The 13,177-nt window shown below is 35.8% G+C and overlaps 1 protein-coding gene across 2 annotated transcripts in view; it reads right to left on the bottom strand.

The window, feature by feature from the left end:
* Positions 1–10,108: 10,108 nt before the first annotated feature.
* The window catches only part of sema3e.S (semaphorin 3E S homeolog), an 81,231-nt gene continuing 78,162 nt past the window's right edge, over positions 10,109–13,177 (bottom strand). For both annotated transcript variants that reach the window (XM_018255747.2, XM_041588474.1), the window contains 2 exons: positions 11,596–11,735; positions 10,109–10,710 (listed from right to left, as the gene is read on the bottom strand). In XM_018255747.2, coding sequence (XP_018111236.1) covers positions 10,258–10,710; positions 11,596–11,735 — 593 coding nt within the window. In that variant the 3' untranslated portion in view covers positions 10,109–10,257. The remainder of the gene's footprint in view (positions 10,711–11,595; positions 11,736–13,177) is intronic.

The raw sequence follows: 13,177 nt of genomic DNA, 5'->3' as shown, positions 1-13,177 counted from the left end.
TACAGCAAAATTAAGGGTTGATTACTATCAGGCACTTCCTTCAATGATCTGTTCAAATACCCCTATGATAACAAATATCTCCATAAGGTTAAAAGATTGCTATCTGAATAAAACAGTTCAATAAGTCCCAAGAAGCCCATTCAATTGCTTACTAATCCACACAATATACAATAAATACCCAGGTCCTGCAATAAAAATCAATTCAATGACTCAAGTGTCTATGATTTATTCTAACAGGTATTAATATACTGTACATATTTTGCTGAAATTCTTGTTTTTTCAGGTTATTTACAGTACATCGACTCAAAATTGGCTGTTTTTCCAGCTCCTATGTTTGTGAGAACTTTGTAAGTTTATACAACTGAGTATAAGGAAGGTTTTGCTTGACATAATGATCTTGAAAAGAGAGCACAATTCCTCTATCATAGAGAGCTAAAAGAGAGGTGATTTCACAGTCTGACTGGCTTCTTAAGTTGATAATTGGGAAAATAGTGAGAAAGTAATGTGGATTGTGCTTAGGCAATGAACAAAACATTGTAACAGCATCACTGTGTCTTTGGCTCTTGGGACAGATAGAAAAGATAAAAATGAGGGTGGAAAATGCATCCTGGACAAGTTAATCATTGAGTCATTACGAAATGGGAAGGAAACAAAGCCTAGAAATTTCACTTGAGCCAAAGCATAATGTCCGATTGAAAAAGGAGAGGAAAACCAAACTTGTCTGTCACTGATTTAATGTGTTGCCAATGTACTCTACTGGATGCCTTCTTACATCCAAGGATAGGAGCAGCGAAGGCATTCGGCAGAGCCTCACTATTTGGACCAGATTGATAAAATGACGGGTGGCATCAGAGGACTGTCGGGATTTATTAAAGTTGGAAGAAGGCCCTGGATTTTATCGCCAATTATCTTTGCAAAAATATTGTAAAATTGCAATTGAGTAAAGAAATAGAATTATAATTATTACACATAAAAGTATTTGCCAAAGTCTTTAAATAAATAGAATTTTAATTATTACACATAAAAGCATTTGCCAAAGTCTTTAAAGAAATAGAATTATAATTATTACACATAAAAGTCTTTGCCAGGTTTCAGGTAAAAATTGACCTGTTGTCATAGCATTAGCTAGATGGGGAGAAAGCAGAATGTTTTATGTAGGTATATGGCAACACAATAGGCATAAATAGCAAGTAAATGACTGAACATACAAAAAATAACAAGGTATGTATATCCATACCTACATCACATTATAATAAATTATCATAAAAGGCTGAAAACGGTAGCTCCTCATTCAAACCTTGAGATTCCATGTGCTATCAGGTAATGTCATGCTGCATTAGGTATTCATTCTGAATCAGCTGCCCACTCCGATGTTTTATAAATATTGTTAATGTGTTCTAAGGCACATCTTGTGGCCTCTCTGGTGGTCATTCCCACATAATATTTATTTCAGATATATTGTAGGGAGTAGATGACCCCTTTGGTCAGACAAGTGAAAAAGCTTAATTCAAAAGTCTTTTCTATGGTAGCTGCTTCTATTCTGTCAGTTCATTTTCTATTTTCCTCTGCTTTTAGGAGAAATAGGAAATTGGTTAACATGACATGTATATAGTTTTTAATGTTTAAATATATTTATTTCAGGTCCAAGGGTCACTTTAAGAACTGCATAGGTTTGCTGTGTTGTTAGCTGAAAACAGGGAACCAACCATCTCTGCAAAGTCCTTGTTTGTGAGGAAGTAAGAGGCCAGTGGTAGGCAAGTTTATAGGCAAGTTTATGGCTTCTCCATAGAAAAGCACCAGACTGATACTCTACTTCCACTTGGGACTAGATGAAATCAGTATACTGTATGTGTTCATTGATGAGGACCCTATTTTATTACTTTAAAACAGTGAGTATAATTTTTAACTTTAATGAAACAAATGTGACCAGTTACCATGGCATATACATTGGCAAGTGCAAGATTACCACAAGGGGTGGTAGCTGTGCTTTTTAAAATGTTCTGCAAAATTCTGTACCTGAAACAGCAATCAGATGTGTTATTGATGGTTGTAAAAACACTTTCCCTGCCCAGGAGAGAGAAGTCATTGCCCATTCTCATATAGCACTCCAAATGATAATGTCTATGAGTGTTGCTGTGTATTAATAACATATATGCTGACTTTCACCTTTAAATAGGCATAAATTTCAAAGTCTACACTATTTCAGTGCAAGTATATACAATGTACTCTTTATAGTTGCTCAGTTTTAAAGGTTTATATCAGCAGCATGCTAAAGGATATTGAGGGGAGTATTTTATGATACGCAGCTGTCCATGTGAATGTTTCCTTACCAAAGTCAGAATTAACCCCTGCACTGCTGAGCTATGAGTTCCTACTTTGGAGTATAGTTGCCATATGATGCATGCACCTAGCACATATTACCTTCCCCCGTGGTTACAAAGCCACAGGGATGTTGGAGACCAAACTGATTTGGCTAGATAGCTAATCAGGAGCAGGCTGTTGAGCAGTATGCTGTTTTAATTCAAGCTACTGTAAAGCTCTGAAAATAAAAGAACTGATCAATAGTGTTTTAGAAACCTATTAGCTCTTACCGTATATACTCGAGTATAAGCCGACCCGAGTATAAGCCGAGGTACCTAATTTTACCTACGAAAACTGGGAAAACTTATTGACTCTAGTATAAGCCTAGACACAACTACAGCCCTGTCTCCCAGTAGCGCACATTCTGCCAAAGCGACCCCCCCAGCGATCAACCGGACTTCTTTGCAAAGTTGATGGTGACAGAGAATTGCCAAACGGATTACTGTGTGCATTGTCCCACTGTTCCACTACCATGTGCAGAGGGTGCTGTTTGATATTGCCATCACTGTTAATCTTTCGTATAACCAACAGAGGGCGCTGTGTGATATTGCAGTCACTGTTATTCTTTCATACAACCAACAGATGGCGCTGTGTGATATTGCAGTCACTGTTATTCTTTCATACAACCAACAGATGGCGCTGTGTGATATTGCAGTCACTGTTATTCTTTCATACAACCAACAGATGGCGCTGTGTGATATTGCAGTCACTGTTAATCTTTCATATAACCAACAGAGGGCGCTGTGATATTGCAGTCACTGTTATTCTTTCATACAACCAACAGATGGCGCTGTGTGATATTGCAGTCACTGTTATTCTTTCATACAACCAACAGAGGGCACACTGTTATTCTTTCATATAACCAACAGAGGGCATTGTGGGATATTGCAGTCTCTCCCCAAGTGAACTGTTGGTATAGGAATGATTAAAAGTGACTGCAATCTCAGCTACTCGGGTCGGGTACCGCTGACCCGAGTATAAGCCGAGGTAGACTTTTTCAGCACATTTTGGATGCTGAAAAACTCGGCTTATACACGGGTATAACCCTTTTCTCTGCTAATGATTTCTGACATCTGCTGAGAAAGAGATTCCCTTTTCTGCCAGTGTATGACGCTAAAATATAGCAAACCCTTTAACTATTTGTTAAACTGTTAACCCACTTTCACTACTGACATGGTTAAATGTTAAACCTTAAACAGTGCATTTCTCTTGTAGCTGACAGAAAATCCTGCTATGTGGCACACACCATTAAGTTTTTCAGCTCACTTTCTATTATCATTTTTATCTGTCAGAGCTGCAGAGTTTTATGACCAACCTCTAAATAGTAGATTTAGGATGTTCCAAAGCTTGCTGGCCCCTAGCATAAATCAGCAACTCTGGTATGATTCAATAACCTCTGTAATTGCTTATTGTTGAAGGGTACATTTTGTATGACACTACTGTTTTATCAGATTGAGAACATTAAATACAATGTGAGATGCTGAAATAATCCAGATGCATTAAGGTTTTCCGCAAAAAAAATATGGTTTTGTGGCCTGACTGACTACACAGTTGTGATTTAATATACTCCACTTTATTTGTTACAATAGTTCAAATGTTCAAATGTGCAGTACATATGAAATGATAATAATGTGATACAGTAAATAGTCATGTAAGATTTAGGAAGAGCTGTTAACAACAATTGAACATTTTATAATCCTCATCCTGTGTCAGCAAAAAATAAAATCTTATCCAGTGGAATACAGGCTCAGTTCTTCATTTGTATATCTGGGAACAAATATACCATTTACTACGTGCATCATTTACATTATGAATATCTTTGTTTTATAATTTTGAAATAAAGTCTCATTTGCAAAATTTGCATAAATCTGCAAGTCTTGGTGAATCTATTATTTTTTTGTGAGAAGTTATAATAGAGATTCCCGAGGATGGTTCCTTTGTTATATAGTGTTCAGGCAGCCTGGGAGCACCCAGTTGAAACAAAGTGCTAAGACAGAAGTATGAATAGCTCGGCCATAGACACTCTAGGGGGGTTATTTATCAAGGTCCGAATTTATCTCAATATCGGCTGCTACAAACTCCGATCTAAGCCTGCTTGGGTTTTTAATGCTTATTTATTATTAAATTTTCCCGAAAATTACCTTTGTGGAAAAGCTCAGCTTTTCACGATTTTTTCTTGAATTTTCCCTGAAAACTCTGAATTTTTCAGAGTTTTCACCCGGAAGCTCCGAAAACATCGTGAAATTGCCCGAAACCCCCGACACAACCAAAAATCAATGGGACTGTTCCCATTGACTTTTGATTAATGTCGCAAATGACCAGGGGCAGCTGGGAAATTGACAAAATGTCTAGCCCCATGTCAGATTTCAAAATTGAATATAAAAAAACCTGTTTGCTCTTTTGGAGAGAAATGCTTTCTGGCAGAGCAGAATTCTGCTAGAGCAGCAGTATTAACTGATTCATTTTGAAAAAAAATTTTTTCCCATGACAGTATCCCTTTAAGGCTCCCTGGACATGTGTTTTTAAAAGTGGAATTTGTAAGTATTTGCACCAACATTTAACATAAAGACGTCCATACAACTTTAAATTTCCCACCTTATACAAACTGACCTAAGCGCAAGATCACTAGACAATTTTTGCTAGGCACAAATGAACGCTTGTGCATCTAAGCTATGAAATGATCGCACTGCTGAAGTACAGCTAGGGAAAAGTTGCCGCATATTAGTGAATTGCTGTAGTCTGAGTGCATTTGCAATGGGTGCAAAACGGACGGTGGCGAAAATTTGCCGCTAAGTAAATCTGCCCCTAAGTTTTTTTTCAGCTGCCTTTACAAAATGGTGTCTCTTTTCCCTTAACCTGTCCCTCCCCCATTACTATAGCCTCTCTCTATTAACCCTAAACCTATTGGGCTCCCTCTCAGGGATGGGTCATGCCGCCCCTTCTCCAAACTGTTCCAGCTGGTATTTGTGGCTTACATTACTGGCCATATGGTAAAGTGGACATTAGAACAACCAATACATATATGGATCACTAGCATTTAATTTAACATTGTAGTTAGTAATTGTGGCTAATTAAAGGACTTTAATATAAAATTAAAGTTGTGTTACTAAATAAGTAGTTAATTTTAGGGTTATTAAAATAAATGAAAATAAAAAAAGAGTATTTGACTTAGGGTTGTTTACACTGCAGACTGCAATTTAGCCAAAGTCTGTGTCCTTATACTCTGTGAGCTTGGTCCAAATTAATTTGGGCCAACTGGAATTGCATCAGACTAGCAGAACTGCATAGCTGGGCTCATGTCCATTCACATGCACTGCAGTTTGATATGAGCTCTGACAATTCAATCCAGCTTGGGCTGTGGGCCAGAACTGTGGTATGCTTTATGTTTGGCCTGACAGATCTCATTGTCAGAACTCACATATTACTTTATCTCAAGCCAATGGAGCTGAGCCCAGCTATATGATCATTTTTGTTTGGTCGTTAGTTCATTTAATATCAAACAGATATTCAGATGGTTTGTAATGTAAGTATTATGCTACTTCTTGGCTTCATACAGTGGCTCTTACATACATTCACAGTAACTTACATTATTTGGAGCCTTCATACATAGTGGTCAATCCCATTTAGTGATTTTGGTGCGTTTGGCCAAGTGAGTTGCTCTAGGGCAGGGTTACTAGGTTTAATAGAAGGCATTGTTGCAGGTGCCAATATACAGTTCTGTAGCTGTCAGCGTATCCAACTTGTATCTTACTCAAACTATAGTAATAAAAGCGTCAGGATGCTGTACCTGTAATATGTCTTTGCACTCTAAGCCATTGACATAGAAGGATTTTCTCAGCTGTTGCACCTCTGAAACCTTGCTGCTGAACTTTCAAAAATAGATATAAATGTATTTTATTTACATGGGTGTACCTGATTCCACAGATATAAAGAAAAAAATACTTGTCTCTGTCTTACTCATTTAAAAATTCAGCTTTAATGCAACCCCTCGATCCATTGTGAAGTGAACGATACTGGGAATCTGAGCTCAACCCACTATGGAAAGGAGACGGACTTTATGGGGCCAATTCATTAACTTCGAGTGAAGGAATAGAAGAAAAAAAACTACTTCGACCATCGAATGGGCTACTTTGACCTTCGACTACGACTTTGACTTCGAATTGAAGGATTCAAACTAAAAATCGTTTGACTATTCGACCATTCGATAGTTGAAGTACTGTCTCTTTAAGAAAAAACTTCTACCCCCTAGTTCGCCACCTAAAAGCTACCGAACCCAATGTTAGCCTATGGGGAAGGTCCCCATAGGCTTGGCTAAATTTTTTTGGTCGAAGGATAATCCTTCGATCGTTGGATTAAAATCCTTCGAATCATTCGATTCGAAGGATTTAATCGTTCGATCGAACGATTATTCCTTCGATCGTTCGATCGCAGTATTTGCGCAAAATCCTTCGACTTCGATATTCAAAGTCGAAGGATTTTCATTCCCAGTCGAATATCGACGGTTAATTAACCGTCGATATTCGACCCTTGATGAATTTGCCCCTAAGTCCCAGAATTTATCACTTTGCAATGAAACAAGGTTTAGGTGAGTTGTGAGCCTTAGTGGTATTGGAAACTGGTTTGAAATAGACTATTGTGGTTTTCTTTCATTCTGTGGAATCAGGTACAGTATGTCTGTTTAAAAAAGAATATATATTTATTTTTTGCAGTTTAGATTGTGTTTATGAACTATTTTTTTGACATAAGCTCAATTGAATAAGCTCATGCAACAATGGGATATATTTAAAGAACATCTTTATAGCCAAAAAAAAGGAACATCGTAGCTAATATCTATCTTTTTTAATATGTCATTGTATTTATAATATCTGTACATCTGTTACTGACACAACTTTCTGATTACTGGAGAAATGCAAACAAAGCCCTCAAACAGCAGAAAGCCCATAACGGCTGTGAAACTTCAGAGAAATCAGAGTACACAATACTAGCTTTTTGATCATCTCTACCTCCGCCTTTATTTTGCAGATTCCATTACCTGTGCCTGAATTTGCCCAAAAAGGAAGACAGTACATTCAGGTAGATAAATATTCCATTATTAAAGCCATTTTAAATTTCTGTTATTGCAGCCACTAGGAGTTGATAAATTGGGGCCAAATTGTTAGTCACTTATATATGTTTTATGCTTAACCTAGCTCTTACACTGGATAGAGGTGCCAATTTCATTCAAACTCTGCAATTGGAATGAGCATAGGACTGTGAGCAACAACTCCCACAATTGATGTTTACAGCTACATAGATTTATAAAAATCACATTTTTATTTTTACAAGTATGGTGGGTGAAAGCTTATATACATACAGGTATACAGACTTGCAATAGGAGTCGTGTCTCGGTTTACTGTGCTTTTGCTTTGACTCACAGAAAGAACATATTGGCTTAGCTTGCAGAGTAGGCTGAATAACATCTGTTTTGCATTGTTTATGTATATTATGTCAAGATTTTCCTTCAGTGGCGATTGATCCAGAACAGAAAATAACTGAGTAACAATTTAGCATTTATTATTATTCACTGAAACCCAATTATAGGTCTGACTTCAGTTTAGGCCTGATTTCAGTTACTTTGCTTCCCATTAGGGATGTAGCGAACTGCCGATTTGGTGTTTACGAACGCCGTTCGCGAACACCGGCAAAAAATGCGAACGTTCGCGAACAGTTTGCGAACTTCGAACACCCGCTAAAATCGTTCGATTCGAACGATCGAAGGATTTTAATCGTTCGATCAAAGGATTTTCATTCGAATCGAACGATCGAAGCCATTCGATCGAATGCTTTCCACTCGATCGAATGCTTACAATCGTTCGAACGAATGGAAATCGTTCGATTTTTAGCGGTCGAAGGAATTCGAATGGTCGAATGGTCGAACGATCGAACGCAAACTCAAAATGCGAACGTTCCCAAATGTTCGCGAACATTCGGTGGACGCGAACGGTTGAAGTTCGCGCGAACTAGTTCGCGGGCGAACAGTTCGCTACATCCCTACTTCCCATTATGCTTTGTTTTTATGATATGAACCTATTTGGTTCATATCTACTGTAAATTCTCTTTTTACATACCCACAATGTACATATTACTGGATATGACACATTTTTCTTGAGGCATCTCTGATTTTACATAGGTTTTCTGTGGTCCCCAGGTAAACATAAAGCTAAGGTTCTTATGTAGTAGTAATGCATGACAACAAAAGTTGCCAGAGACAAAATTAAATGCACACATTTGAGTATTTGAGTAACATTTTTATTTAAATTCTTATTTTTTTCTGTGCAAAGCACTTAAACAAATTTTTTTTTGTTCTTGTTACTGTTAAAAGTGACATATGGCACCTAACATGTTGTTTTATTAGGTTAAAGTTTGGTAGTAAAGAATATTTATTATTTTTATTGGTTCTACTGTACAACGTTCAGAAGTCAAGTACAAAAAAAGCTTTGTTTTGCCAACAAATTGCAAGGTTGCCCAGTGTATCTGTAACATACAAACCCACACAAATCCACACACACACACACATGTACACAGTAAAGATGGTTAAATGAGTTATTATAGCTCATTATTACGTACAAAAAATCTTTTTACATATCAGTTGTATTTCAATATTCATAACTGATTAGCATAGTACAGGTATGGGATCACTTATCCAGAAACACAAAAGCTCCATATAATTCAAATTTTGTATAAATTATTTAATTTTTCAGATACGCTGCATAAAAGGTCCCGGGGTCTCGAGCATTCTGGATTTTGGATCCTATACCTGTACTGCAAAATGTAACCATTAGAACATGTAATGTGCTGTTATTGCTATCCTTTAAATTGTTTTAAATATATCCATTGCATTGTTTTAGTCTAGCCGCATTGAGTTTGAACATATTTTTTTAGTACATGTATTTTAGTTAATACGTCTGTAATTATGTACATATAGAAAAATCCAACAGTTTGTAGCCAGAGTATGTACTGGATTCTGGATGAAGAATTATTGCTACATTTTCTAAGTTTTATCATCTACAAACAAAATGCTTAACCACAAGTCTAATCATAAACTTGGGTCATAGAAATATTATTTTATGAAATAAGGCTACATATGGAATGTTTTCTCTAAAATTTGTAAACACAAAAAAGTACCTGGTTAAAGAGCCATTAAAGGGCAATTATCATGAAATTATTTTTTTAATATCCTTTAATGCTTTATGACACCCATTCCCCATAGAGGCACAGTCATTTTTTTGTACCTGTTGCTTGGGTTATATCCAGTTTATTTTTTAAATAGAGACCACTGTATTGGACACAATTGCCCTGTGCTCTTGTCTGGCCAAAAGATAGATTCTGATTAGGATATAATTCTGCTGCTGATTTTAGCCAGGTCAGTACAGCAAGTAAAAAGCACTTGTATTAAAGAGCTACTTCATAGGAGATTGTTCCCTACTATTATAAAGAAATCCAATGCAACCCTATGCATGAGTTTTGAGGCAAGCAATGTTATTTGGGGTGAGGGGGGTGCATAATCATTAATATATTTAAAAGGATTAATAATTTTAGATTTATATATAGAAATTAAGAAAATATTCCAAATTCCTCTATAGCACATATGTAAAATAGTTTTGTTTTTTTACAGAATGGACAGTGTAAAATTCATGGAATATTAAATATATATATATATATATATATATATATATATATATATATATATATATATATATATATATATATATATACTGTATATATAAATATTTACAGAATTCAGACAGTCATTATGTCAAGATCTTTAACATAAGCCTTTGATTCAGCAAAGTGTATATAAGTTCCCTTTTGCAAGGTTACTATCACACACTGCATAACAACCATGAGGGAATCCACTTATTGTCCAGTAAGGTGCCTTGGTATCCGATAATGTTCTGATTTTACTTTTGGTTTTCGTTCCTGTGGATTTCCATATTTCCATTTATTTTGTGGCACTTTCAGCTTTTTCCTTCTCCTGTCTGTGCACCACACTTTTTCACAATACTCCTCTACTTTCTGGAAATTGCTATAACCAATGAGTTGTAGAAACTCCTTATACCAAAGCCTTGTTGCCTGTGGAACATGTGGCTGCACAGGACAAGGCAATTTTTGAACTGGTTCTTCTTCTTCTTCTTTGTGAAACATATCATCTACCCTCTCTTCATCCACAATCTCAAGAGTCATTTTTCTTATTATGTGAACAAAAGTGTGCTCAACTGTTTGACAAAAATATATTCCAGCATCCATTTTATGCAGCTTTAAGAACAGAAGTCCGAAATCTGTTTTAATAACCCTTTCATCAGTTTTTACCTGAAACAAAAGAAGTGAAATAAGCTTACATACATAAACACGATATGGCTAAGCACATTGAATTAATTAAATAATGATTAACCTTTCCCCTATTTCCTAAATTGTGATGTGTTTATATAAGATTGTAAGTACTAGTGAGCAGGGCCTTATACCTGAATCAGTATCTGTATCTAAATTGTATGTTTAATGCACATACACACACTATTGTACAGCATTATGGAATATGTTGGGCTATATAATATGTTTTATTAACTGATAATTCTAAATTGCAGGTATCTTATGCTCTGGGAGCTATTAAACTATGATATGTATAAAAACCAAGGGGCAAAAGAGCATTTTACATAAGCACCGTTTGGTACAAACACTGTATGCTAAATGAATACAAATAGATACATGCATATATACATACTGTTAATTATCATATTCAAGGGCGATTTCATAAACAATGGAGTGAAGTTATATACCTTCTACAGCCTCTCCAATAGCCCAGTCTAAATGTCAATGCCCCTCATTGGGACAGTACTTTTTGGTGTTTTTATATTCTTGATAAAACTAATCTAGTATGCCAATACAACAGAACCTGAATTATACATTCCAAGTCTGAAGGTAAAGGGTAGCACAACTACTTAAATGAACTTGTTAATATATTGTTCCCTTTCTGTACCTATCACCCTCAGCTGTCAACACCCTAGATCAAGTATTGCAAAGTCCTACTGCTTTCCACTGAATCCCATGTGGCAGACAGAATTTCAGAGCACCTAAAAATGTTTGTTTCGTTCACAGACCATAGTTAAAAAAATGTAAGTTTGCAAAAATCAAGTTTGCAAAAGAGGAATACATATAAATATATATTCTAAGGTATTTAAGCAGCCAGGGTGACTTTACCTCCTCCTTCCTTGTTTCATGTCCTCTCTGCACAAACCAGACAATTTTTGACTGCAAAGAGCGTGGGGTACATTCCAAAAGAGTACTGTTGTTTTCTATTCCATATGCCAGGTGTTCTTCAGTCTTTTCTAGTTTTTCTCCTGCAAATTTATAAAAAATGCACACATAATAGTTAGGCAAGAAAATAATTACTGTTTCTCTAACATCATTTCATTAAAATAAGCTTGTATTTTCTACATTTTCTGTTTCACTTTAAAAAAAAAGCACATAATGAATGCAGTCTTTCATACATTTGCAAGCAGAGAGTTTAAAAATGTTTTGAATTTGCCACATATGGCTCCCATTGTTTTCTACATGAACTCCACTTTGAAAGCATAATTCAAATTCAGGAGTTTAAGCACAAAAAAAGTTTGATACATTGCAAAAATTCTAAATTGAACGTTAAGTCACACCGTAAAGTATGGTTATCCAGATTATAGAAAGACTGGATCTGGAAACCCCCCCCCCAGGTAACGGGTCTCATATCTGTTTATCATTTAACATAAATAATTGTTTATCATTTAACATGAACGTAAATGAACATGAATGTAACTATAAAGTCCTGTCATTAATATTTTACTATATATATTTTATATATATTATGTAATTTTTGCAAAATGTATTATTGGTGATGGGCGAATTTTTCCCGCCAATTTCAATTCGCCCAAAAATTAGCGAAATTTGCGAAACGGCAAAAGATTCTTGAAATGCAAATTTTGCACCCGGTGTCCAAATATTTTTGACGCCGGTGACAATTCCGACGCGGGCGACAATTCTGACGCCCATTAAAGTCAATTGGCGCCTAGAATTGTCGCAGCGTCGGAAATTGTCACCGGCGTCAAATATATTTTGACGCCAGCAAATTTTTGCGGTAATTTTGCGAATTTATTTGTCGATGGGGAAACTCAGAAATTTGCCACAAATTTGCACCTGGTGAATAAATTGACCCATCACTATGTATTATATGTATTTCATACCATAAGAATCCAGATCATAAAGAGACAAAATAAATACACTTGAATTAACTTTAATGAGTGCCATATATTACTCAATGAATAATTCAAAACATTTGCATAAGTGCTTGAAGACAATATTTATGGAATGTAAACTATTCTTTATAGACACAGTAATGCACACTGTTTACAATGCTATACGTAGTAAATACCATACCATCCTCTGTTAAATGAATAGTATACCTTGAAAATGAATGAACAGTATTATATCACAATAAGTGATCTATTAAAGAATATCAGTTATCCGTTATTGTCACCCTTTTACACCTTTTACTTTGAGACACCATTTTGTAATATTGCAATATACTTGCAAGGTCTGTCTTAATCCAGTTAATAAGTTAGACTGTTTGTTAAAAATTATGATTTTGGCAGGGGACAACAAAATCTAAGGCAAGTTTAAAACCTTTGCAAACACATTTTCATTTGCCATGTTACACGCAATTTGGAGGAATTTTCCCCAAACAATCAAATCCTTCATCTTAAATCCAGAAGGAACTGCATATGTTTCATGTACACCTGCATGTTTATAT

This window comes from Xenopus laevis, chromosome 3S (assembly GCF_017654675.1).
Source record: "Xenopus laevis strain J_2021 chromosome 3S, Xenopus_laevis_v10.1, whole genome shotgun sequence".
Classification (NCBI taxonomy): domain Eukaryota; kingdom Metazoa; phylum Chordata; class Amphibia; order Anura; family Pipidae; genus Xenopus; species Xenopus laevis.
The sequence above is the reverse complement of the archived record's forward strand: the minus strand, read 5'-3'. Positions and strand labels throughout refer to the sequence as shown.